General features: G+C 44.1%; 1 protein-coding gene across 3 annotated transcripts in view; it reads left to right on the top strand.

The window, feature by feature from the left end:
- SLC38A6 (solute carrier family 38 member 6) overlaps positions 1-21,059 on the top strand; it is a 72,846-nt gene extending 51,787 nt beyond the window's left edge. For 2 of the 3 annotated variants that reach the window (XM_017349424.3, XM_002719547.5), the window contains 8 exons: positions 9,588-9,653; positions 9,896-9,949; positions 11,722-11,801; positions 12,134-12,234; positions 18,570-18,694; positions 19,807-19,951; positions 20,063-20,157; positions 20,333-21,059. In XM_017349424.3, coding sequence (XP_017204913.1) covers positions 9,588-9,653; positions 9,896-9,949; positions 11,722-11,801; positions 12,134-12,234; positions 18,570-18,694; positions 19,807-19,951; positions 20,063-20,157; positions 20,333-20,413 — 747 coding nt within the window. In that variant the 3' untranslated portion in view covers positions 20,414-21,059. Of the gene's footprint in view, positions 1-9,587; positions 9,654-9,895; positions 9,950-11,721; positions 11,802-12,133; positions 12,235-18,569; positions 19,402-19,806; positions 19,952-20,062; positions 20,158-20,332 lie in introns of all 3 variants that reach the window. The other variant, XR_011384849.1, reaches the window with a different exon arrangement.
- Positions 21,060-24,593: the final 3,534 nt, after the last annotated feature.

The raw sequence follows: 24,593 nt of genomic DNA, 5'->3' as shown, positions 1-24,593 counted from the left end.
TTACCTCTGTTTTATGTTGAGAAGAGAATCCCATTTTATTTCAATGTGTTATTAAAAGCACTTTGGTTCCCCCACAATTATTTCCTTCACCGCATCTATTTTTGAGAAGGCTTAGCCAAAGCAGCATTTCAGATTCAGTCTCTGTCATGGCTCACTAGGGAGGGGAGCACACCAACCTAGTCTGGGCGGAGTCTGACTCTTTAGTGGGTTTGTCAGTTTGTTTCTGTACATTACGAGAGTGCTTCAGAAAGTTCATGGAAAATGGAATTAAAAGATACGGCGCATTTCCCCAAGCGTCTTGTGTGAGGACTGTCCGGCGCTCTGGCCTGTGAAAGCAGTTTGATACGAGTCACCTTGTCGCTCCCCCTCTTCGTGGAGGAACAACACAGGACCCTGCGCTGTTCTCTCGTCTGCTCGGCCCTCCCCGGGTTTGCTGCTGGTTCTTCCCGGGTTGGCTACTATCCCTTCCACCTCCGTGGAAGGGCAGTTCCCCCTGGCCACATTCCCCACTTCCGCAGGGGAGCGGCACACCGCCGGCCGGCTCTCTCGGGGGCTGCACGGGTTCCCTTAGATGTTCCCCATAGATGTTCCCGGTGCATGCCGTCTCTCTCCTCCTTTATAGTCCTCCTCCGCCAATCCTAACTCGGCTGCCCACACGCCGAATACGCTGCTCTCCAATCAGGAGCAAGTCCTACAGTTTATTAGCTGAACTGGAGGCAGCTGTGCGGAAGCTGTTTACTTCTCTCCCAGCGCCATATTGTGGGAGAGCAGATGCATAGAATAAGTCTTAATTTCAGTAACTTAGTCCAGTCCGGATTGCTCCCCACAGATCCCCCTTTCTTTTTATTTTTTGGCGTTGATACGCGCCTGTCTTCGGTGTCCCGCGGCACACACTCTGCTCTACTTGCTAGAGTTGCCACAGGCTCTTACAAGTCCTATCAATCAGGCAAACCGAATCCGGGTCCTCTCTTCTCCATGTTGTGAGGAGGTTTTTAGGCACTGATGCATGCCTGTGTTCGGTGCCCTGCAGCGCATGCTCTACTCTGCTAGAACTGCCTGCAGGTGCTTACAAAACCTATCAGGCAAACCGAATCCAAGCCTTCTCATTGCCGTATTGTGGGGGAGACTTATTAGTGTTGGTTTGTGCCTATCTTCGGTGACCTGCAGCTCATACTCTGGTCGAGCTGCTTGCTGGCGCTTATCGCCTTAATTAGGCAGACCGAATCCAAGCTTTCTCATTGTTGTATTGTGGGGAAGCCTTACTGATGTTAATTCGTGCCTGTCTTCGGTGACCTGCGGCGCATAAGCTGCTAGCTGCCCGCAGGTGCTCATCGTGCTCATCGCCTCACTTAATCAGGCAGACCGAATCCAAACTTTCTCGTTGCCATGTTGAGGGGAGGCCTTTCTATTTCTCTATTTCTCTATCTCCGGGCATTCCTATTTCTCCCATTCCACTTCTATCTTCCAGCATTCCTATTTCTCTCACTTTACTTCTAAAACTTCTGTTTCTCTTATCCCCGCAGCTTCCCGCTGCCCGCCCCGAGGCTACTTCTCGGCGGCTTCCCAGCTGAGCTGCTTCAGCCCGCGCCTCTTTCATCTGCGCAGCTTCCCGGCTTTCCGCGGCTTGGCTTCGCGCGCTCCGCGGTCTCCACGCCCTTCGCGTCTGCACCACGGCCTACGCCAGCCCCGTTCCCTATCTATTCACGCCCCGTGCTCTCTCTGCACGCGGCGGCTTCCGCGAGTAACACAGCGTAGCTTACATGTCCGCCACTAGCATTCAATCTAAGTTCCCCGGGCTAGCCTGGCGAATTCAACCCAGCGTACGTCTCCGCCCCACGGTTTGGCTTCCCGTCCTTTGCTCCCCGGGCTAATCAGACGGATCCCAACCAGGCTCACGTTTCAGCTTCTGGTTTCAACTTTTCGCCCCCCATTCCCGGGCTAACTTGAGAATCCCAAAGTGGCTTTCGTATCCGCCTCGGCCTGCCCCCCGCGGCTTCAATTTCCCTAACACTTTTCTCTACCCGGTATGTTTCCCTAAGTTTTCTTCCAACATCTCCTCCCTCATTTCTCCTGGCCTCTCCCCACAGTCCGCGTCCGAGTCTGTTTGTTCTAGCTTTCACTTTCGCTTTTGACCTTAGAGATTTCTCCCAGCTTCCCCCCGTAGTCCGTATCCGAATCTATGCCTAGGCTTTCAATAGCTTCTTCCGGCACCCTTTTCGTCCGGCTTTTCCCTAGGCTGTTTGCTAGTCTCTTTCTCTGGTATTTTCCTGCTTCTTCCCGTTTCTTCCCTCCTAAGTTTGCTATCCATCCTAGGTTTCCTATCCAAGCTAGGTTTCCTATCCGAGCTAGGTTTCCTATCCGAGTCACGGCACCATTATGTCGCTCCCCCTCTTCGTGGAGGAACGACACTAAGCCCTGCCTAGGCTTCACATCCGAGTCACGGCACCATTATGTCGCTCCCCCTCTTCGTGGAGGAACAACACAGGACCCTGCGCTGTTCTCTCGTCTGCTCGGCCCTCCCCGGGTTTGCTGCTGGTTCTTCCCGGGTTGGCTACTATCCCTTCCACCTCCGTGGAAGGGCAGTTCCCCCTGGCCACATTCCCCACTTCCGCAGGGGAGCGGCACACCGCCGGCCGGCTCTCTCGGGGGCTGCACGGGTTCCCTTAGATGTTCCCCATAGATGTTCCCGGTGCATGCCGTCTCTCTCCTCCTATATAGTCCTCTCCACCAATCCCAACTCGGCTGCCCACACGCCGAGTACGCTGCTCTCCAATCAGGAGCAAGTCCTACAGTTTATTAGCTGAACTGGAGGCAGCTGTGCGGAAGCTGTTTACTTCTCTCCCAGCGCCATATTGTGGGAGAGCAGATGCATAGAATAAGTCTTAATTTCAGTAACTTAGTCCAGTCCGGATTGCTCCCCACATCACCTTACTTTGGAGTCTTTGTTCCATTAATGAAACCAGAGATTTCAGGCTGGGAGGTTTAATAACAACTTCGGTACCTGATTTCTCCTACCTGCTCTGGCTTTTTCATTGAGAGACTCTGTATAAACACTACTGCAAAACAATATGGTCTTCACATTTTTTTCTTATTTTAAATAAGCTCATTTTTATTCTTATAGAATATCAAATAGTAATGTTAACTCATTTAGATATTTATAAAATAAAGGAATATGAATGTATTTCCTTTAATTTTTTAAAAAAATTTACTTATTTATTTGAAAGGCAGGGTTACAGAGAAAGAAAGAGGAAGACAGAGATCTTCCATCCGCTGGTTCACTTCCCAAATGGCCACAACGGCTAGCACTGGGCCAGGCCGAAGCCCAGGTGCCAAGAGCTTCTTCCAAGTCAAAAATTTAACTTAAATTTTTACTCCCTGTAAATCACCTAAAATTGTTGAAATAAATTTTATTCTAGCAGTGGGTCAGAATGATGGTAACCAAATGGTTTGACCTTTTTTTGGTAAATTTACTACTTTCCCAGATGCCTGAGCAGGGAGCTGGATCGGAAGTGGAGCAGCCAGGACTAGGAATTGGTGTCCATATTGGATGCTGGCACCGCAGGCGGCTTACCTGCTACATTTCAGCACTGGCTTTTCCTGTTAATTTTTCTTTTTTTTTTTTTTTTTTTAAGATTTATTTTATTTATTTGAAAGACAGAGTTACAGAGAGAAGTAGAGACAGAGAGAGGTCTTCCTTCGATGGTTCACTTCCCAGATGTCCTCAAAGGTCAGAGCTGTGCCAATCCGAAGGCAGGAGCCAGGAGCTTCTTCTGGGTCTCCCACGTGGGTGCAGGGGGGCCCCAAGGACTTGGGCCATCTTCTACTGCTTTCCCAGGCCATAGCAGAGAGCTGGATCAGAAATGAAGCAGCTGGGACTAGAACCGGCACCCATATGGGATGCCAGTGCTTTAGGACAGGGCTTTAACCCGCTGCGCCATTGCGCCGGCCTCTCTGTTAATTTTTCTAAGACAGAACTTAACATCCTACATATAGCACCTTTTGTGAAAAAATTTTAGAACTCCCTCTTTTTCTTTTTGTGGCAGTTTATTTCATAGCCACTATCTAAATGTCAAACGTTAAATAGGATTAAACATTTTTAAAATTTGCCAAATATATGCATATCCAAATGACCTTTTCATAAGCTTGGTTAAATATTTCCTTATTATTAAAAATGAATGAAAGAAAATTGCAATACATAAGAGCAAGACAACACATCAGTAGGTAAGCAGTATTAGAAAACAAGGTTCCGGGGCCAGTGCTGTGGCGTAGTGGGTAAGGCCGCTGCCTGCAGTGCTGGCATCCCATATGGGCACCGGTTTGAGTCTCGACTGCACCACTTCCGATCCAGCTCTCTGCTATGACCTGGGAAAGCAGTAGAAGATGGCCCAAGTCCTTGGGCCCCTGCACACATGTGGGAGACCTGGAAGAAGCTCCTGGCTCCTGGCTTTGGATTGGCGCAGCTCCGGCCATTGTGGCCAGTTGGGGCTAAACCAATGGATGGAAGACCTCTCTCTCTCTTTCTCTTTGCTTCTCCTTCTATCTCTGTGTAACTCTGACTTTCAAATAAATAAATCTCTAAAAAAGAAATATGAAAGTAAACAAAACAAGGTTCCAAAGCTGTCAGGACTATCTAGGGTACAATTAGCTTAGGCTAAACTATCTTCTGAGATACAGGGATAAAACAAAGTATGCAAATGAGGTATAGATGATTTCAGTGTACATAAGTATGTGTAATCTTATGCTCTGGAGCATAAAAATATGTAATATAATTTGCATTTAATTGTTGAATTTATCAACTTTTATTTTTAAAGATTTATTATTTATTTGAAAGTGTTACCCAGAGAGAAGGAGAGGCAGAGAGAGAGAGAGAGAGAGGTCTTTCATCTGCTGGTTCAGTTCCCAATTGGCCTAAACGTCCATAGCTGCACCAATCTGAAGCCAGGAGCCAGGAGCATCTTCCAGGTCTCCCATGTGGGTGCAGGGGCACAAGGACTTGGGCCATCTTCTACTGCTTTCCCAGGCCATAGCAGAGAGCTGGATTGGAAGTGGAGCAGCCGGGACTCGAACCAGAGCCCATATGGGATACCAGCACTGCAGGTGGCGGCTTTACCTGCTACAACACAGTGCCGGCCTGAATTTATCAACATTGAAAGCATTCATCCTCGTATCTTGGAAAAATAAGTGAATTGAACATATAAAGGTACCTCAAAATTTCATGGAAAATGAATTTTAAAAGTACATTCATTCTGGTAGGGAGAAAATGAAATCCATGCATACCAAGGGTCTTCAAAAAATAAGTATTATGAAAAGTTATGTGTGGATTTCAGTTCTTTGCACCAAAATAAACATCTTTTCAGTTCTGTTTTCCATGAACTGTTTGCAGTGCCAGCATACATTTTTAGACTCCATAGTAAAAGGATAAACAGCAAGAATGTCATTATCAGTTGATTGTTGAGAAGTGCCTACTTGTTGAGAAGTGGTTGGATGTGGCCTGCATTCACAAGTGAGCGTATGGATGTTGGATGTTACAGAAAGTCAGTGTAGATAACATATTCCATTTTTCCTTCACAGATAATTGGCAATCCAGGCACTGCATAGGTAGGAGTAATTTAGTTTTCATAGCCAATAGTTTGAAGCAAGAGAAATATATGGGTATGATATGTCTACTGTACTTTTCATTCTTGTCATGGCAGATACCCTTTAATTCAGTACAGATTTCTACCGCAGCAGGCATATGGAAATAATACTCTACTCTTTTTCTGCATTTATTGTAATGCTTTACAAATCATCTGCTCAGATTTTTACCTGTGAGCACAATTTAAATTTGGCTTACAATGGGACAGTGAGGAACATTGTACACTTTTTTATGCTCTTATAATTTAAAAAGAGTATTTTATTTATTTGAGAGAGAGAGAAATCCCATCCTCTGATTCATTCTCCAAAGGCCTGCATCAGCCAGCCTGGGCCAGGTCGAAGCTGGGAGCTGGGGGTTCAACCCAGGTCTCCCATGTGGGTGGTTGAGCCCTCACTGCTGCCTTCCATTTTCTGCCTTATCAGGAAGCTGGAACCAACGGCCAGAGCCAGGCAGCAAACCCACGACGTTCCAGTGTGGAACAGGAGCATCTTTATGCCAGGCTAAATGTCTGCCCCTGAATGTTCTTTTTAATTGACATGTTTATCTTAGGTAGTCTCTAAGTATTAGGTTACAAAAGGAAACATGCGTATGTATTCAAAGATTTTTGGAAGGATACCATTTTTTCACTTGATTACTTTTGCTAATATGTGCTTATGAATCTGTATAACATTTGTATGACATTTAAAAAAATAAGTCCAAAAAGCTATTATTTTCTCAGTCATACTCTTCAGCTTACGTAAGTCAAAATCCTTAGTCAGTTGGTTCTCCCAGATCCTTATTTTCTTGGAAAAATTTTAACATAAATTTTTGCTCCCTATAAAACTTCTAAAACAGTTGAAATAAATTTTATTTTAGCAATGGATCAGAATGATGGTAACCAAATGGTTTGACCTTTTTTTTGGTAATTATACCATTTTTGGTCCATGTTAGAGTACAAGTAGATTGCAGTTGTTTCTAAAAGTTTTATCATAAGTACATGGTAGTATTCTGATTCATACTTCAGTAATTCAGCAATCAAAATAGTAAACTGTTTAAATGGATCTTCGACGCTGTCCTGCAGAGCACTGTGTTCAACATTATAGATGTAGAAGTTTAACCTGAGCACTTAAGTATCTGTCCGTCTAGTAGGGCAGATAAGACCAACTTACTGGAGGGAGATAGAGAACGATATGGACATACATAACGAAATACTGATTGATTTGCTTCCGTGTTAAAGTTTCAAGAGTTGAGAGAAGGATCACTGGCAGCTAGTGTCCAGAAGGCTTTAGGAAGCTTTCAGGGCTTTTGAGCTGAGCCTTAAAAAGTGGAAAATTCTGGGGCCGGCGCTGGGGCACAGCAGGCTAGAGCCCCGGCCTGCAGCGCCTGCCTGCAAGCGTCAGCATCCTGTATGGGCACCAGCTGCCCTGCTTCCGATCCAGCTCTCTGCTGTGGCCTGGGAAAGCAGTAGAAGATGGCCCAAGTCCTTGGGCCCCTGCACCCACATGGGAGACCCGGAAGAAGCTCCTGGCTCCTGGCTTCAGGTGAGCTCAGCTCCTGCCATTATAGCCATTTGAGGAGTGAACCAGTGAATGGAGGACCTCTCAGACTGTCTCTTCCTCTCTCTGAAGCTCTTTCAAATAAATAAATCTTTTTTTTTTTTTTTTAAAGTGGGAGGAAGTTCTTAGAGCAGAAAAAGAAGTTGGAACCTTTGGTGCAATTGAACAAGTTATTTTTAACACTTATTCTCCTTTACCTTTGTCTTTCTGAGGCCTGGAATTATCTTCTTACCATATTCTCTCTATCCTGAGCACTTGCTCTTTGTGGGAGACTTTCCTTGCCTGCTGTGCAGGACATCGTCTCCACCCTGCGGGCATGGGCTTCAGATGGGTCTCTGCAAAGAAATTAGCTGAATTTTGTATTAATATAAAACCAAACCGTAATGGTTTTTTTCTAATTAATGAAAAGCAATGATTATATTGCATTTTGGAGCATTATTTTGAAGTATTTTGATTTGAAAGTTTAGAAATATGGGGCTGGCACTGTGGCATAGCAGGTAAAGCCGTCACCTACATCCCATACGGGCACTGGTTCACTCTCTAAATAAATAATTCTTTAAAAAAATTTTTTGAAATAATAACTAAAATAAGTAAAGTAGCTAATATGATTTGATATGATATGATATAATGTAATGTAATATAATATAATATAATATAATATAATATAATATAATATAGCTTTTTAAGGTCCCTGGTACTCAGCAAGTGCTCTGAAGATGCTGCCAGCACCCCAGTGAAGCCTGAATGTCACCCCATCCTCATCCTTTTTGTGAAAACCAATCAGCCAAAAAAAAAAAAAAAAAAAAAAGCTAGTGAGATTACTGCTTTTGCTTTTCTTTCTTCTTGGTGATTTGGCCTTTTAGTTGAAAACTAACCGAGAAATAAAGCAACTTGCCTGGTTGGTCCTTGTAACTTTTTTTTTGGCCTTGTGTTGAAAACTAGCCTAGAAATAAAGCAACTTGCCTGGTTGGTCCTTGTAACATTCTTTTTTCTCCCTTGGTGAGATTTTTAATTAAGAAAGACTCTTTAGTTCACTCATTAACTTAATCCTAGAAGTACATGTTTTTTTAAGATTTGTTTTATCACAACATAAAATTTTGATTGAATTAGTTAAATCCAAAACTAGATGAATACCAAGTAGGGATAGGAATAGTGTTTACTTGCTGGTCTCCGGTAAAGGACAAATATTGCATTTTTTCTCCCTTGCCCCTTTGTATGCTGGGATTCAGCCTGGAGCAAACATTTACGGAGTAATTACTTGCCCCAAAACAGGGGCAACAATGGTGATGTTGACATAGCCACAACCATAGGCCTGGGAACAGGATGGCTACAATTAAGAGTGAAATCCTAAAACATTTTCATTGATTCTTTCTGGGAAACAGCATCCCTATGGATTTCTCCGAATGTTTTTCTTAATTTATTTTTACCAGCTGGAGTTCCCTAGCTCTGCGCTCTCATTCTAGCCAGCTTTCTTCACATCCACCAAAAATAACTCCAGTCTGAAAACGCAAGGAGGGACAGCACTCGCACATCAGAAACCGCTCGGCTTTCCCCTCCTATGAGGTCTCTGCTTGTCTCTGCCTGGGACCCTTCCCAAAAATATCACTGATATTTCTCTCTCCGTTTTTGATAGCTGGCCCACAAATAACCATGCCCTGTGTCATTGTCAGTGAAAATATCATGTTCTCATTTTAAAATTGTGCTTTAAAAAAAAAAGCTTTGATGCTGCTGGAGTTTCGGAGTTGCCATGAGAGGACTCCGGTTTCCAGCGGGGAAGACCCCACACAGGTGTGCAGCCCAGGTGACCCCATTCCAAGTGGGGAAAGCCACACGAGGTGACTTCAGACCGCTCATGGAAAATGGAATTACAGGATAAGTTTATGTTGGTGCAAGTGATGTGAATCCATGCATAGTGTTTTCTTTTGAAATGTATTTATTTATTTATTTATTTATTTATTTATTTATTTGAGAGGTAGAGTTACAGAGAGAGGGAGACACAGAGAGAAAGGTCTTCCATCTGCTGGTTCACTCCCCAAACGGCTGCAACAGCCAGAGCTGGCCTGATCCAAAGCCAGGAACCAGGTGCTTCCTCCTGGTCTCCCATGTGGGTGCAGGGCCCAAGCACTTGGGCCATCCTCCACTGCACTCCCGGGCCACGGCAGGGGGCTGGATCAGAAGAAGCAGCCGGAACTTGAACCGGCGCCCATATGGGATATGGCACTACAGGCGGAGTCTTTACCCACAGCGCTGGCCCCTTCCGTGAGCTTTTTGAAAACCCTCCATATATGTAAAGAATCTTCTGCTAGCTTCTTGTTTGGTATGGTGTTTGGTTAATTGAACTAATACTCACCCATTTGAAATCAATTTCTTATGAATTATTTAAGAAATCTGAGTACTGAATCTGTTTATTCTTACAGATAATAATTAAAAAATGGTCCATCCCTTGTCCTCTGATGTTAAATGACATAGAAGAATACTTCCAGGTAATAGCTTATCTTTTCAATTTCTTCGTTTTTATTTTAAACTAAGAAGGAAAAAAAAAGGCAGACTAATGATTTTTTTTTACTCGTTAATAAAAAAGTAATGGCTGTATTTCATTTTGGAACTTTGTTTTAAAATGTTTTGATTTGAAAACCTAGTAATAATAAACTCATCATTTCTGTTGATGTATTCTGACTTTTAATGGCTGTTGGTTTCTCTTTTTCCCCTCAATACTCTTAAACAGATTTCCAATGCTACAGATGATTGTAAACCAAAGCTCTTTCATTTCTCCAAAGAGGTGTGTAAGTTATTAACAGATACTTTTGGTTGATTTTTCACATTTCAAGTTTTAAGAGATTTGTGTAGCAGGGTCTCTTAGGTCTTTGTACCTGTAACTAATTAATTTTCATGAAAGTGCTAAGTGTAGGATTGCCTACCAGAAGAATAATATTATTTAACGCAGGGTGGCCCATTATGAAACAGCCACCTTTTTTTTTTCTTTTCTTTTTTCTTTTGGCGTGCCTTTAAACACAGCCTGTTTTAAATGGGTTTCTGCCTAAAAGAACAGATTTCCCGAATGTCTGCTCTGGCCAATAAGGTCCTCTGTGGATCCAGACTTCCTGTTGCCCTCTGGACTTGTAAAGCTAAATAGCCAATTATATCGAAAACTCCTCCCTTGTGAGTAGAACCTTGGTCTGTTGCTGAACAGCCTCATCATTGGACCAGCCATTGAGCAATGCCAATATACATTCTGGCCAACATTCCAAAGTGGAAGTTTATGATGCCTGGAGCAAAGACGGGAAGACCCAGTCCCCTTGCCTTCTCTGAGAGCCACAGGACCCTGGAACGGCCTGAAAGACCCGCGTCCTCACAGGAGACAGGAGGTGTGAGCAGGTGGGCTGTGCAGTCTTGCTAGGGCCGCACATCCACACTTTCTGATCCAGCCAACAGCCACTTTCCGCAGGTGGCAGGTGCTGGAAGCCCCTCAGCCCACGCACAGCTCTGTTTGTGGAGGACAGTAGTGTGCCGGTGTGGCTACTCCATGCAGTTTCCCTTTTTAGTTTTTAAATGAGAAAAGTGTCTCTCTGGCCCCACAAGGGAGCTTCCCACATCTTTGACCCGTAAAGACCTCCATGTGCCTTCAAGATCTGAGTAGGGTAATTGACAAGCCAGGAAATTGAGCAATATATGAAACAGAGAATTTGTGAATTAAACTCTCATTCCCTTAATCCAGCGTCAGGAAACAGCCCAGCTTCCTTCCTCCCAGCCCTGCTCAGGTACTTTAGGAGTCCAGGCTTTGTGTCCCCAGACACGGGTCTTCACCTGGAACTTCTTTCGCTGAAGAGTCTAAAGTCAGTTAAGAGAAAATGAATCACCACCGTGCATTTGGTAAAGACGGTGTTTCCACTGCACTGGTAACCGTTGTACTTTATAGCTTGTACTGACTTTTGTTAAGTATTCTAATAATTAAGAACAAAATAAAACATACACTTGTGCGTTCCATTGGGTCTCTAAAAATTTATAGTCTGGAATAAATGATATTCATTTCATTAAGAGATCCTAGGCGGAGATGTTGTTGGTAGGAAGACGTGGTTAATGTTTTCAGTGTTCCCTTGGATAGAGTTAGAGAAGGCAGATTCAAAAGTCTTAACTATTGCTGTTGCTTATGGTAATAAATGTATTTCAGTTGTGCATACATTAGGAAAAAATGAGAATTGGAGTAAGTACATTGCTAAATTATTATTTTTATCTTAACCTAAGTATTATTTATTTTCCCTAAATTATTTTTATCATGCCCAAATAATGCAGAAGTGATTGTGGTAAAAGCAACGTGGTATGGGAAGCCAGCCAAGAAATTTTGAATAGTACGGGCAAGCCAGCTATCAAGTAAAACATCTGCTGGTGGCCGTACATGTGTCTCTCTTTAAAAAAAATAGTAAAAAATAAATGCATGAAAGATGAATAAATTTAGCCAAGTTGACTTTGAGGACTGACTTTGTTGTTGAAATGAAAATGTGGTTTCAGTACGGTAGCATTTGCTAATCATGTCATTTCAAAACTTTTTTTCAGAGTGTTTATGCCATACCAACCATGGCTTTTTCATTTCTCTGCCACACCTCAATCTTGCCCATCTACTGTGAACTTGAAAGGTATCCTGAAGTATTTTAAATGTATTGTGTGTCTTTTTCCCTTTAGGGCTTTCAGATTGAATGTCATTCTCTCGTAGGAATCTTTTCCTCCCATCGTTGCATTCTAAGGGTTAGTTTAAAATGAAACAGCCAAGAGTGAATTCTGTCCAGGTTGAGACTATGGCCTGCAAGACTGTTGGCCTTTGTGTGCTGATTTGAGACTGGAGTTGTAGTGTGTACTTATGGATGGATTAGACCGTCAGTGAAGGAATTCTCTTGGCTAGCTTGGAGATACTTGTTTCTTTCTATGTAAATCAGATCACTGCTACACTTTCACCATTTTTGTTTTTTAGCCCTTCAAAGAAAAGAATGCAGAATGTCACCAATGCAGCAGTTGCTTTAAGTTTCCTCATTTACTCTCTCTCTGCGCTCTTTGGGTACCTCACTTTTTATGGTGAGTATATTCTTTAATTATGGATAACAAAATGACTTGTCGTGTAGGTGATCTCACGCCTCACTGTAGATCCTCTTTCTGCCTTTCTTAATGAGGGAGTTTGTTCAGGCCGCCGGCTGACAGCGCGGCCCCTCCAGGGCTGCTCTAGAGGCTTTCAAGTGTCGATTCTGTCTCTGGGGAAGGCGGATCGAGCTTCAGATCAATGAGTTCATGTGAGCGTCTCCTTCAACACCTCAGTGCACCTTCAGGCTTAGGGATGCTGATCTCTTGCCATAAGAGAAAATGTGTAGTAATGATTTTTTAAATGCAAATCCAATGTAATTAGAGTCCAGTTCAGAAGTTTGGCGGTTGGGAGAATCAATCATCTTAATTTCTGAAGAACAGCTTAGAAAGGGAAGGATTTTCCCCTGGGCTGCGTTGTACTCAGAGGTATCGAACGCACTGCTTTGCACTGTGTCACAGCATTCAGCAGATGGGCACCCCATGACACACCCTGACCTCTCTCCTCAACGTTTGAAAAACTCTTGTAAATTCATAAAATGAACATCAAATTCTCTTACTTTGGAAAATCTGCCTACTCAGTATGTTGGAATTTTTTTCTCTCTTGATAAGATCCTGAAGAAAAAGTAAAACTTTAAAGTCTAGAACAGGGGCCAGTGCTGTGGCATAGCAGGTATAGCCACCACCTGCAGCATGGCCTGCCATGGCCTGGGAAAGCAGCTGAAGATGGCCTAGGCGCTTGGGCCCTCGCACCCATGTGGGAGACCCAGATGAAGCTTCTGGCTCCTGGCTTCAGATTGGCCCAGCTCAGGCCATTGGAGATATCTGGGGAATAAGCCAGCAGATGGAAGGTGTCTCTGTCTCTATCTCTCTCTCTCTCTCTCTCTCTCTCTCTCTGTAATCTGTCTTTCAAATAAATAAATAAATTTTAAGAAGAAAAGTCTAGAACAAGAAAAAATTGTAAGCTCTCTTACTTAGTTTGTAGACAAACACATTGTAAGTCGCATTCAGTTTGTCCGTTTCTGAGTGCCCTTGCGCGCGCTCCGCTGGGACTGGCTGTTACTACTCTGGTGGTGCTCAACAGTTTTGACTCTGAGTGCATGGTGGGTAGCCCTGTGCACGTGTTTCAGGATTTAGGCATTCTGGGTGACTGGTACGTCATTTGACTTCTCTCCCACAGTTTCCCCAGGTCTGACAGTGCTGGCACAGTTTTTGCGTATGGCTTCCTTTCCTAACCCTGGTGGAAGGAAGTCAGGTTCAGACGCCTCTGCTCCTACTTTGTCTGAACAGGAGCGTTCACGCTGCGAAGTCTGTGTCTCCGGCTCTGTAACTTGAGGATAACTGTGCATGGGTGCTTTGAGGCAGAAGTGAGTGAGGTGTAAGTGCCTGGAATAGGACGTGAGTCCTCCAGAAATGAGAGCTGCTGCTCAGGGTGCGTTACTATCATCATCACCATCGTCATCATCACTATTATCATAGTTAGTTTGTAGTTTCAGACACTCTGTCTCAGCACTGTACTGCTCTTCCTCCTGTCTTTAAGTAAATATAAGTATGGTAACTTTTCAGGAAGTGCTGTATTATCTTCCAGGAACTTGTAATTGCTTAAATGGCCTTGTTTTGTTGTATCTGTTGTTATTTCAGTAGTAATAAAACCATCGTGAATCTGAATCTACTGCATTTTTTGCTGGCGTTTGGGTTTGGGATTTGGAATTCTATGTGTACCATCAGGAACGGCGTTATTTCCAGAGTGAGCATGGTGCCTTGCGGGCTACACTACAAAGACAGTTACAACAGATTCTTGGGTTTTTTGATCATTACTAGTAAAACAAAACGTGAAATATATATGCTGTATTTTTGGTTGTTGGATTTGTTTGTGTTTTTTTTTTTTTTTAATTTATTTATTTGAAAGTCAGAGTTACACAGAGAGAGAAGGAAAGGAAGAGAGAGAGAGGTCAAGAGAGGTCTTCTATCCACTGGTTCACTCCCCAGTTGGCCGCAGCGGCTAGAGATGTGCCTATCCAAAGCCAGGAGCCAGGTGCTTCTTCCAGGTCTCCCATGCAGGTACAGGGGCCCAAGGACTTGGGCCACCTTCTACTGCTTTCCCAGGTCATAGCAGAGAGCTGGATCAGAAGTGGAGCAGCCGGGTATCGAACCAGTGCCCATATGGGATGCTGGCACTGCAGGCAGCAGCTTTACCTTCTAAGCCACAGTGCAGGCCCTGGATTTGTTAGTTTTTAAAACAGATTTAATAAGACTTTTATGTGTCAATAAGATACTATTGCAGGATTTCTTGGGGTTCAAAAAGACTTTTTAAAGTATTTTATTTTATTTTACATTTTAATTAGTTTTTAACTAATTAAATTTAGTTGCTGGTATATTTGGGATATTAATCCTTTGTTGGGTGGGTGGTTTACCAGTATTTTTTCCCATTCTGTTGGATGCCTCTTCACTCTATTGATCATTTCCTTTGCTGTGTGGGATTCAAAAAGATTTAACATAGAATAGTTGTGTATATTTTTTACATTAAATAGTCATCTGGCACAAGTATTGCTGATTGAATATTACTTATTTGAAATTCTTGGGACCGGAAATGTTTTAGACTTAATTTTTTTTTGGACATTGGAATTTTTGTGTAGACTTTATCATTTGAGCTTCCCTAATCTGAACAGCTAAAATCTGAATCTTTCTAGAGCAAGACACATTCTAGAACATTCTGGATTAGGGATGCTCAACTGTATCTTTAACATTGAAGGGGGAAGAAAAAAAAGAACTGGCCTTCTGCTCCCTGTAGATGAGCGGAACTCTCATCTCTGGAAGAACTTCAGATGGCCTGCCAGTGTCGAGGATGGTGAGAAATAGTTAAATCAATAGCGTGGGCCATCAGGCTTCTAGGACTGAATCGTAAGAAAGCTTAGATGGAAGGGACGGGGAGGCGGGAGCTAACACTTGTGTCAGTGTCAGGCCTTTTACGTACATCACCTAACCTAATTCTTGGTTTTGTTTTTTTTTTTTTTTTTTGACAGGCAGAGTGGACAGAGAGAGAGACAGAGAGAAAGGTCTTCCTTTTGCCATTGGTTCACCCTCCAATGGCCACTGCAGCTGGCGCGCTGCGGCTGGCACACGGCGCTGATCCGATGGCAGGAGCCAGGTACTTATCCTGGTCTCCCATAGGGTGCAGGGCCCAAGCACTTGGACCATCCTCCACTGCACTCCCTGGCCACAGCAGAGAGCTGGCCTGGAAGAGGGGCAACCGGGACAGAATCCTGCGCCCTGACCTGGACTAGAACCCAGTGTGCCAGCACCGCAAGGCGGAGGATTAGCCTAGTGAGCCACCTAATTCTTGTAACAGCTCTGTAAAGTGGGCATAGGTTCATGTAGGTTGAGGACTTGGGCCAGTATCTGCAATAAATGAATAATGGAGATGAGATTCGAATCTAGTTTTTTCTGTCTGTAAATCCAGATTTCCTTCATTCCATTTTTGTTGAAGTGAACTTTTAGGAAAACTTAAGTCACATAAGCTCCAGGCATCCATCCATCTATCTGTCTTATCTGTCTGTCTATCACTTTTGCTTGAACACAAAAGCTGAAGGTTTTCACCATGTAAACAAAATGTTTCTTAAACAAGAATTTACCCAGTTATCAGGACAAGCTATTAGTTGTCTCTGATTTAATTCCTTTCTCCTGTGGGCATTCTTCAGAGTATGCAAATTTTATATACATGAAGCAAAACTACATGGTAGGTAGGCAGGTAGTTAGACAATGATACAAAAGTAATTCCTTCTCTAAAAACAAAAGATACAGGTACTAACTTTATCTTCGGTGATTCTTTTTGGCAGTTGGTCATAACTAAGGAAAACCTTTTTGGTATCTCAGGATAACAGGAGCCCTTTGTCTTAGGGGTGGAAAGTGCTGGTGCAGTGTTCTTATGTTGGTTGTGGTCATCATGCCCTGCGTGACAGGCTGAGTTAACAGCACAGCGCCGCACTTCAGTGGCATCCAGAACTTGCTGAGATCGCTGTGAGGCCCCGTGAGCTTTGTGGAGATTTGTCTGGATCCAGACGGGCGTGTGGCACTCTATCCCTTACATATGTTAGGGCTCAGCTAAGAACACAGTGACTCCCCGAGCAGCAAGGTTTCCCTCCTGGGGAGGTGGGATGTGCACATGTGACGTTTGTTTGGAATTTGTGATGAATCTGATTCTTCAGGCTGCGAGAACTGCTTGGGATCCTTTTATCCAGAGCTTTCAAGGCTTACTTAGTGTGGGAATTCTGTCAGGTTAGAGAGACCTGCAAGTCTGTCCCCACATGAATAATAGTGACCCTGTTAGGAAATTAGAGCATTACATGGTGAGGAAGAGAGAAGTACTATTCTGGCGCACCACACCAGGGCTCACGTGCTGTGTAATGGCCAGACCATTTGAAGCTGCTAAGCAAGAAGTATTCATAGCTCATTTTATGATTCAGAAAATGGAAATAAAATAGTTTGCCATGTTTCTGTAAAGACTGGGAGGTTATCTCACGGATGTGGAAATAGGAACCAGATTTTCCTGGCTCTTCTTAATAATCTCCTGTTTAGTCACCTACACCCGCGTTGTGTGCAGTGTTTAACTCCTAGACCGGTCGTTTCCCTCCCATCCCCAGATTCTCACGCCCTTACATGGATTGTGTTAGTAGCTTTCTACCTGGCATCCCTGACTTGAGTCTCTTTCTCCTTCCACCCGTACCCCTGCTTGGTCCAGATCGCAGCGAGCTGTTCTTGAATCTTCCCTACGTCTCTGGGGCCTGCCAGATTGAATGCAGACCCACACACAGTAGGTGACTGGCTGGATCCGCACAGCACTCCCAGGCCTGCCACCTGCCTCCCCAGTCCAGCCGGCGGCGCGCTGTGTGTCGGCCACCGTGGTGTGGACTGCGCTGCTCATCATTGCAAGTGCACGTGCCCTACTGCTGCTTCTTGAATCTAGAAAATCTCTCCCCCCACAGCTTTGAATTTACCACAAATACACAGACAGCGTGCTCTCAGTAACCGGAAGTCAGTGTAAAGATGGGGGAACGGAGTGCGACCCGCAGAGAAGTTCCGTGGTGACGTTTAGGCATGGCTCTGCATGTCCTGCTTTAGAATGCCCATAGCACTGTGTGTGCGTTCTTTCTGTAATATCTGTGTGTGCTTGTCATCTCTCCCCTTTAGACTTTAAGGTCTTTGACAACAGAGGCATGTTTGATTTGTTTTTTTATTTCCCATAAAGCATTCTTTCTAGAACATATCCTCAAGTTATAAAGCACCATGTTGTGTTAAGTACAAGTTGCAACTTGTCCTGGGGGGATGGAAGAGCCCTGGAGGCCAGCCTAGTCGGGGCCTGTCTGTCCTGTCACTGTCACTGTCACTGTCACGGCCGCCCAGTGAGTCACTGCCTCGCCACTTCACTCCCGCTTTCATAGACTGGATCCACAGATAAAGTGTTGATGAAGCAGGCTGCGTGCTCAAAACTGAGAAAAATATCGTGGTATTGAGGAATACGATTTAGCACAGAGGGTATAGCCCCTGTGTGTTGTATGACCTTGGACAAGTCATTTGCTATTTTAATATTTAATATTTGAGCCCACCTGCTTATATTGTCATAGGGACCAAATTCAAAGTTATACTTAGAAGTACTTTACAGAAAAACAACATTAAAATTCAAGACCCTCAGATATGGAAAAGTTTTTAAAAGGATATATTCCTAAAATATTTTAAAAATATATTTATTTATTTAAAAAAGTCAGAGTTACGGAGAGAGTAAGACAGAGAGAGAGGGATCTTCCACCCGCTGGTTCACTCCCCCAGGTGGCTGCTACAGTCAGGGCCTGGCAAGGCCAAAGCCAGGAGCCAGGGGTTTCTTCCAGATCTCCCACATGGGTGCAAGGGCCCAAGCACTTGGGCCACCTTCTGCTGCTTTCCCAGGCCATTAGGGAGCTGGATCAGAAGTGGAACAGCTGAGGTAAGAACCAGTGCCCCTTGGGATGCCGGTGCCACAGGGGCCGGCTTTACCCTCTATGCCACAACGCTGACCCCATTAAAAAGGATATATTTTATCAATGTTCATTGTCATAATTTTAGAGGTCCTGCTCGTTCTGGTTCCTAATTTCATTAAAGATGAAAAGAATTACAGATTTCAAGAAGACACTTAACTAATAATGTCTCTGTATTTCATAGAAAGGAAAAAAGCCAGAGATGGATTTGGCAGTAGGAACACAACATCTGTTTTGATCCATTAGTGGAAAGGAAAATCATTTTGGTATCACTGACCTCGTGGGATGTGGTTCCTAATGTGACCCTCACTGTTTTCTCGCTCACAGACAAAGTGGAACCAGAATTACTGCAAGGGTATAGTAAATACTTGCCGCGTGATGTTGTCCTCATGACTGTGAAGCTGTGCCTGCTGTTTGCTGTGCTTTTGACGGTGCCCCTAATCCACTTCCCTGTAAGTGTGCCTCAAGGCTCTTGTCGCTTACTGGAGCAACAGCACTAATTCTTGGCTGACTAGAACATTTGAATCACAGCCATTCTGGTCCATCTTTTGGATTTGTCCAGGAATTGGTCAAAGACCTCGCATCTGCATAAGGCCCCATGCAAGCACAAGGTCACAGTGCACGCCACGCTGTCGTGCTTCTCGAGAGTCAGTCTCCGGTTTGCAGAGCGTGGTGCTAAAGCGTGGGGTTTGTTCCTCCCTGTCTGTGTTCTCTTGTCAGAAGAATGTGCATGAAGAGAGAAGAGTCAAGCCTGCAAAAATACGCCCCTTCTGGTTTATTGTAGATATATTTTCACATGGATATTCTAGTTTAACCTCAGGCAACATACTTCATTTGCTCTAGAATTATCACTTAAGGGGCAGGGACAGATTTTGTTCTGCATCTAGTTGGGACACAGAAGAATCCGAAGAATTTCCGAGCAAATGAAAACAAAGGCTTCGGGCATAACTGCTTTGGCTTGGATGTCTTGAATCTCAGAACAGTGAGCTGGGACTTGGAGACTTGTTTGCCTCCTCCCTCGGGGTCTGCAGCTCCAAGAATGCGGTGGGGCTGGACAGACTTTCGTGGGCTGTGGCTGCCGGCTGCCCCTGGAGCACTGGGTGGGGTAGTGAGCTCTCCCCTGTTTACATGTATGAAGCAGATGACATCACCGAAGCCAGTAAGTGGTGCTTCCCATGGCGTGATTCCTTTTTTCCGTTTTGCAGCTTTGTTTTTCAGTCTCTTGAATTTAATGATTCTTTGAGATTTCATCACACATTCGTTATTGTTGGTAATTTTTAAAGTTATGCAACCTAAAAAAATTGCTTGTGAAAATATTGTCTAGAATCCAACCAAAATAATTTTTATTGTGAAGTTCACACAGCAAGGTTTGTGTGTATAAACAGTTCACTTATTATGTGCACAAAGAATTCAGAATGAAGTGTATGCTGTAGTTTTTGAAATCTGAGTGGTTTTGAGGCTAAGAATATCATGGGTACTGTGCATGGGTTGGGTTTCTTTCGTCAAATATTTTGCCTCTGATACTTCCTCTTTGCCTAAACCTGTTTCCTTCTCTGATACACAGGCCAGAAAAGCTGTAACGATGATCTTTTTCTCCAACTTCCCGTTCTCGTGGATTCGCCATTTTCTGATCACTCTAGCACTCAACGTTACCATTGTTTTACTTGCAATATATGTTCCTGACATTAGGAATGTTTTCGGTGTCGTTGGTAAGTTTTGTATTTAAAAAAAAATCCGCATAATAAAATGGATGAAATTGTTAGGCTCACATCTGAATTCAACAACATTCTCTTTTTTATTTTTTTCCCTCTAACTTCAAGGGGCCAGTACATCAACGTGTTTGATCTTTGTGTTCCCAGGACTGTTTTATCTGAAACTCAGCAGAGAGGATTTTCTCTCAAGGAAAAAGTTTGGGGTAGGTTGTTTTTGGTTTTTTTCTTTGAAGATTTGTATATTTAAGAAATAATTTGTTGTTTTATATTATTTTGTCTGTCAAAAAGTAATATTTTTAAATATAAAATATATCCATGGGTAAGGTTAGAGATTTTAAAATACTCTAATTTTTTGGTCTTTTTTTCTTATTTCCACAGGCATTTGTTTTGCTCCTCTCTGGAATTTTGATTGGGAATTTCAGCTTAGCGCTCATCATTTTTGATTGGATTAATAAATGAAAGAAATCTTGTCTTCTTCTTTTGAAGCATAGTTTACCTCCATATGCAAGATGGAATAATTCTGGGCAGCACCTTGGATAAAAAATAATATTTTTATAAAAATCAGTCACAGAAAAAGCAGAGCGAAGCAGCACTGTGTAGAAGAGGGTCGGAGTGTACTACTTTTAACCACGATAAAAGATAAATTCAGAACACTGTTAAACGGACGAGAAGTTCATGGCAAAGCTTGCTAGGAAAGAGAAGCATGGATTTCAAAAGATCTCACACCAAAATGAGCTCCCCTCACGGGGCAGGCGGTGGTGCTCAGCTGGTTAAGCCACACTTGGGATGCCTGCCTCCCGTATTGGAGTCCCCAGGACTGCCTGAGTCCCAGCTGCTCTGCTTCCAGATCCGGTTCCTTGCTAACGTGCCTGAGGAAACAGGAAGACAGCCCAAGTGCTGGGTCCCGCCCCCCACCCCCGCACAGGAGACCCAGCTGGAGTTCTGTGCTCCTGGCTTTGTCCTGGCCCAGCTGTTGCAGGCATCTGCGAAGTGAACCAACAGATGGAAAATCTCTCTCTCTGTCTCTCCTCTCTGCGTCACTCTGCCTTTCAAATAAAGAAGCAAAGAAATGTCTAAAAATAAAAATAAAAACCTTCTAATTATATTTTGTCATGAGCTTTGAATTGTGTCAATCTTTTGTTTGAGGCTTTAAAAAAAATGAATAGACTATTTTTTATAGAAGTTTCATGTTTCTAAAAATGTTGAGTGGGAAGTGCCGAGAGCTCCTATCCACTCCCTCACTTCCACAATACCTGCAGGCCGTGCTGTTTTCAGCATCTTGCGTTAGCGTAGCATTTTGATACACTTAGTGAGCCAATGTTGATATTATTAACTGAAGCCCTTGTCGATATTAGGGTTTATTCTTAGCAGTCACTGCCCCCGTCACTTTGCCTTTTCCAAAATACCACATGGTTAGGACCATGTAGTTTTCAGACTTGTTTCTTTCATTTGGTGATGTACAATTGAGTTTTTTTCCATGCCTTTTCATGACCTGAGAAGCTTTTTCTGTCTAGCAGTAAACAGACTGCAACTGTGTGGCTGTCCCACAGTTTGTGTCATCTACCTGTTCACACAGTTATGATTAAAGTAGCTGTCAACATTTGTTTGCACATTTTCATGGAGATGTAAGTTGTAAAATTATTTGAGTAAATACCAAGGAGTACAATTGCTGCATTGTATATATAGAATATATTTAGTTTTCTGAGAAACTGCTGGGGCCAGCACTGTGGCTTAGCAGGTAAAGCCCCTTATGAGCACCAGTTCTTAGCCTGGCTACTCCACTTCCAATCCAGCTCCCTGCTAATGGCCTGGGAAAGCAGTGGAAGACGGCCCAAGTGCTTGAGCCCTTGCCACCCACGTGGGAGACCTGGAAGCAGCTCCTGGCTCCTGGCTTTGGCCTGGCCCCACAGTGGCAGCTGTGGCCATCTGGGGAACGAGTCAACAAATAGAATATTTCTCTTTCTCTCTAAGACTTTTTTTTTTAAGATTTATTTATTTATTTATTTGAAAGCCAGAGTTACAGAGAGAGAGGGAGAGTCAGAGAGAAAGAGATCGTCCGTCCGCTGGTTCACTCCCTGAAAAGGTTGCGACGGTTGGAGCTGAACTGAGCTGATCAGGAGCCAGGAGCTTCTTCAGGTCCCCGACGTGGGTGCAGTGGCCCAAGGATGTGGGCCACCTTCCACTGCTTTCCCAGGCATATTAGCAGAGAGCTGGACCGGAAATGGAGCAGCCAGGACTCAAATCAGTGCCCATTTGGAATGTGGGCAGTTTTAACCCACTGTGCCACAGCGCCAGCCCTGACTCTTTCAAAATAAATAAATAAATCTTTAAAAAAGAAAGAAACTGCCAAAATGCCTTCTAAAGTAGTCGCATTTTACATTCTTGCCAGCCGTGAGTGAGAGTTCTGTTTTGTCCACATCCTCACCAGCATTTGGCATTATCAGTGTTTTGGATTTTCACCATTCGAATGGGTGCGTAGTGGATCCCAGTTTAATTTGCAGTTCCCCAATGACAGAACATAGAGCATCTAAATAAGCCATGCTTAGTTAACATCGGCATATGTTCTTTGGTACGATAGCTATTCAACAATTTTGCCCACTGTTTTAACTGGGTGGTTTTCTCATTCTCGAGTTTTAAGCATTCTTTGTATATTTTATTTATTATTTTTTAATTTTTTGACAGAGTGGACAGTGAGAGAGAGAGACAGCGAGAAAGGTCTTCCTTTGCCGTTGGTTCACCCTCCAATGGCCACCGTGGCCGGCGACCGCACTGATCCGATGGCAGGAGCCAGGTGCTTCTCCTGGTCTCCCATGGGGTGCAGGGCCCAAGCACTTGGGCCATCCTCCACTGCACTCCCGGGCCACAGCAGAGAGCTGGCCTGGAAGAGGGGCAACCGGGACAGAATCCGGCACCCCGACCGGGACTAGAACCCGGTGTGCCGGCGCTGCAAGGCGGAGGATTAGCCTAGTGAGCCACGGCGCCGGCTACTCTTTGTATATTTTAGATGTGTGTCCTTTATGAAATATGTGTTTTGCAAAGATATTCTCCCGGTCTGTGGCATGCCATTTCATTCTTTTAACAATGTGTTTCACAAAGCAGAAGTTTTTAGTGTTCTTAAATATTATGGGATTAATCTTTTGTTTTCAAAGAGATCAGTGTATCAAGCTTACATACAAAATTGAATGTTAGCTTGTGGGTTAATGTTGTCAACATCAATCACTAATAACAAAACTGTGAGATTATTCCACCTGATGCTTTGCCCTACCTCCAAATCCTATCCGAAGACTGATTGACTTTTTCTCTGTTGTTCATTACAAGGTAGAGCTGGGTGACTGGCTGTGGATTTGAAAGTTCTCTGAGCTTTCTCAGTTTGTCCCTAGCACCTGTGACATTCTGTGTCGCAGAGACAAATACAGGTCACGCCCATCATACTCTGCTTCGAGGCTGTTACTCACGGCAGTCTTCCCACTGACCTGGCTTGTTTCTAGTTGGAACCTGGAAGCTCAGTGCTCAGTGTGTGGTGTGAGAGGCGCATTGGTAGCAGCCTGTGGAAGCCAAGGTGTATCAGTAAAACTGTGATCCCACCCCGGTGCATATGTAAAGTAGGGAATTGCATGCAAAGGACTAATTTGCATGTAAGGAAGTGCACGGTTTTGCAGGTGCTCTCCTGCCCCCCACTTTGGAAACAGGATGAAACATTGTCAACTGAGCTTGTCTTTCCAGAGGGTCACAGAGACACTGCTTCGGCTGCCTGAGAACAGGAAGAGACCAAGCTCTGGGGTTAGGAAGACTTGGATCCGAACCTCACGGAAAGGCTTAACCAAACTGCTTAACCTCTCCCAGCCTTCGCTTTTATATCTAGAAAATGGAGTCAATACCTACTGTGCAAGGTTGTGTTGGGAGGATTAAATGGCCTGGTATACATTAGTGCAGACCAAAAAAGCCTTTCTTAGTAGGTAAGATCATAGATGGCCCTTTTCTCAGTTCTCTGAGCCAGTGAAATGAGTTTGCTCTCAACCAAGGACGTGAAACCTCTCGAATTCCTTCATCTTCCCCTTGTGCGACTTTATCTCCAGAATCCTTCTGTAGTGTTCACTCATGGCGGCACTGGGCCGGAGTGCGCGGTTGGTAGTGCTTTCTCGCCAGCCCAGTCCCGCTGTACTGTTACAACCAAGCACCTGGCATGATCCCAGAGGCCCAGCCAGGCCTGGGCTCCCATGTGGCTTCAGGTCTGCTAGAGCCCATCAATCTGATAGGCTACGACTTGTATTGTCTTTGTGCTTAGGAAAGTATGGATCCAAACACAAATAGGTATTCAGCTGCCCAAATAAACCCGACTCCAGAAATACCAAAATAACCCTAAATCTGTAACAGATGCAAGGATGCCCCTCGGGGCAAGTGTTAAGTGTGGTGACAGCTGGGCATCAGTTCATACTTTTTGTCACTTGCTCACGAGTAGGATTATGGGAGGTGTGGGAAAGTACTAACCTATTGAATACTGAAGCTTCACTGATAACAAGACAAATGCTTGGTGGAGGTGTTCTTCCGTTTACTTTGCTGGAACTAGATACGTCCAGGTGCTATTTGGAGTCACAACTTTCTCCATTCAAGTCTGGCGCCTTAGACCACTCGGCCATCC

This window comes from Oryctolagus cuniculus, chromosome 20 (assembly GCF_964237555.1).
Source record: "Oryctolagus cuniculus chromosome 20, mOryCun1.1, whole genome shotgun sequence".
Lineage (NCBI taxonomy): Eukaryota > Metazoa > Chordata > Mammalia > Lagomorpha > Leporidae > Oryctolagus > Oryctolagus cuniculus.
The sequence above is the reverse complement of the archived record's forward strand: the minus strand, read 5'-3'. Positions and strand labels throughout refer to the sequence as shown.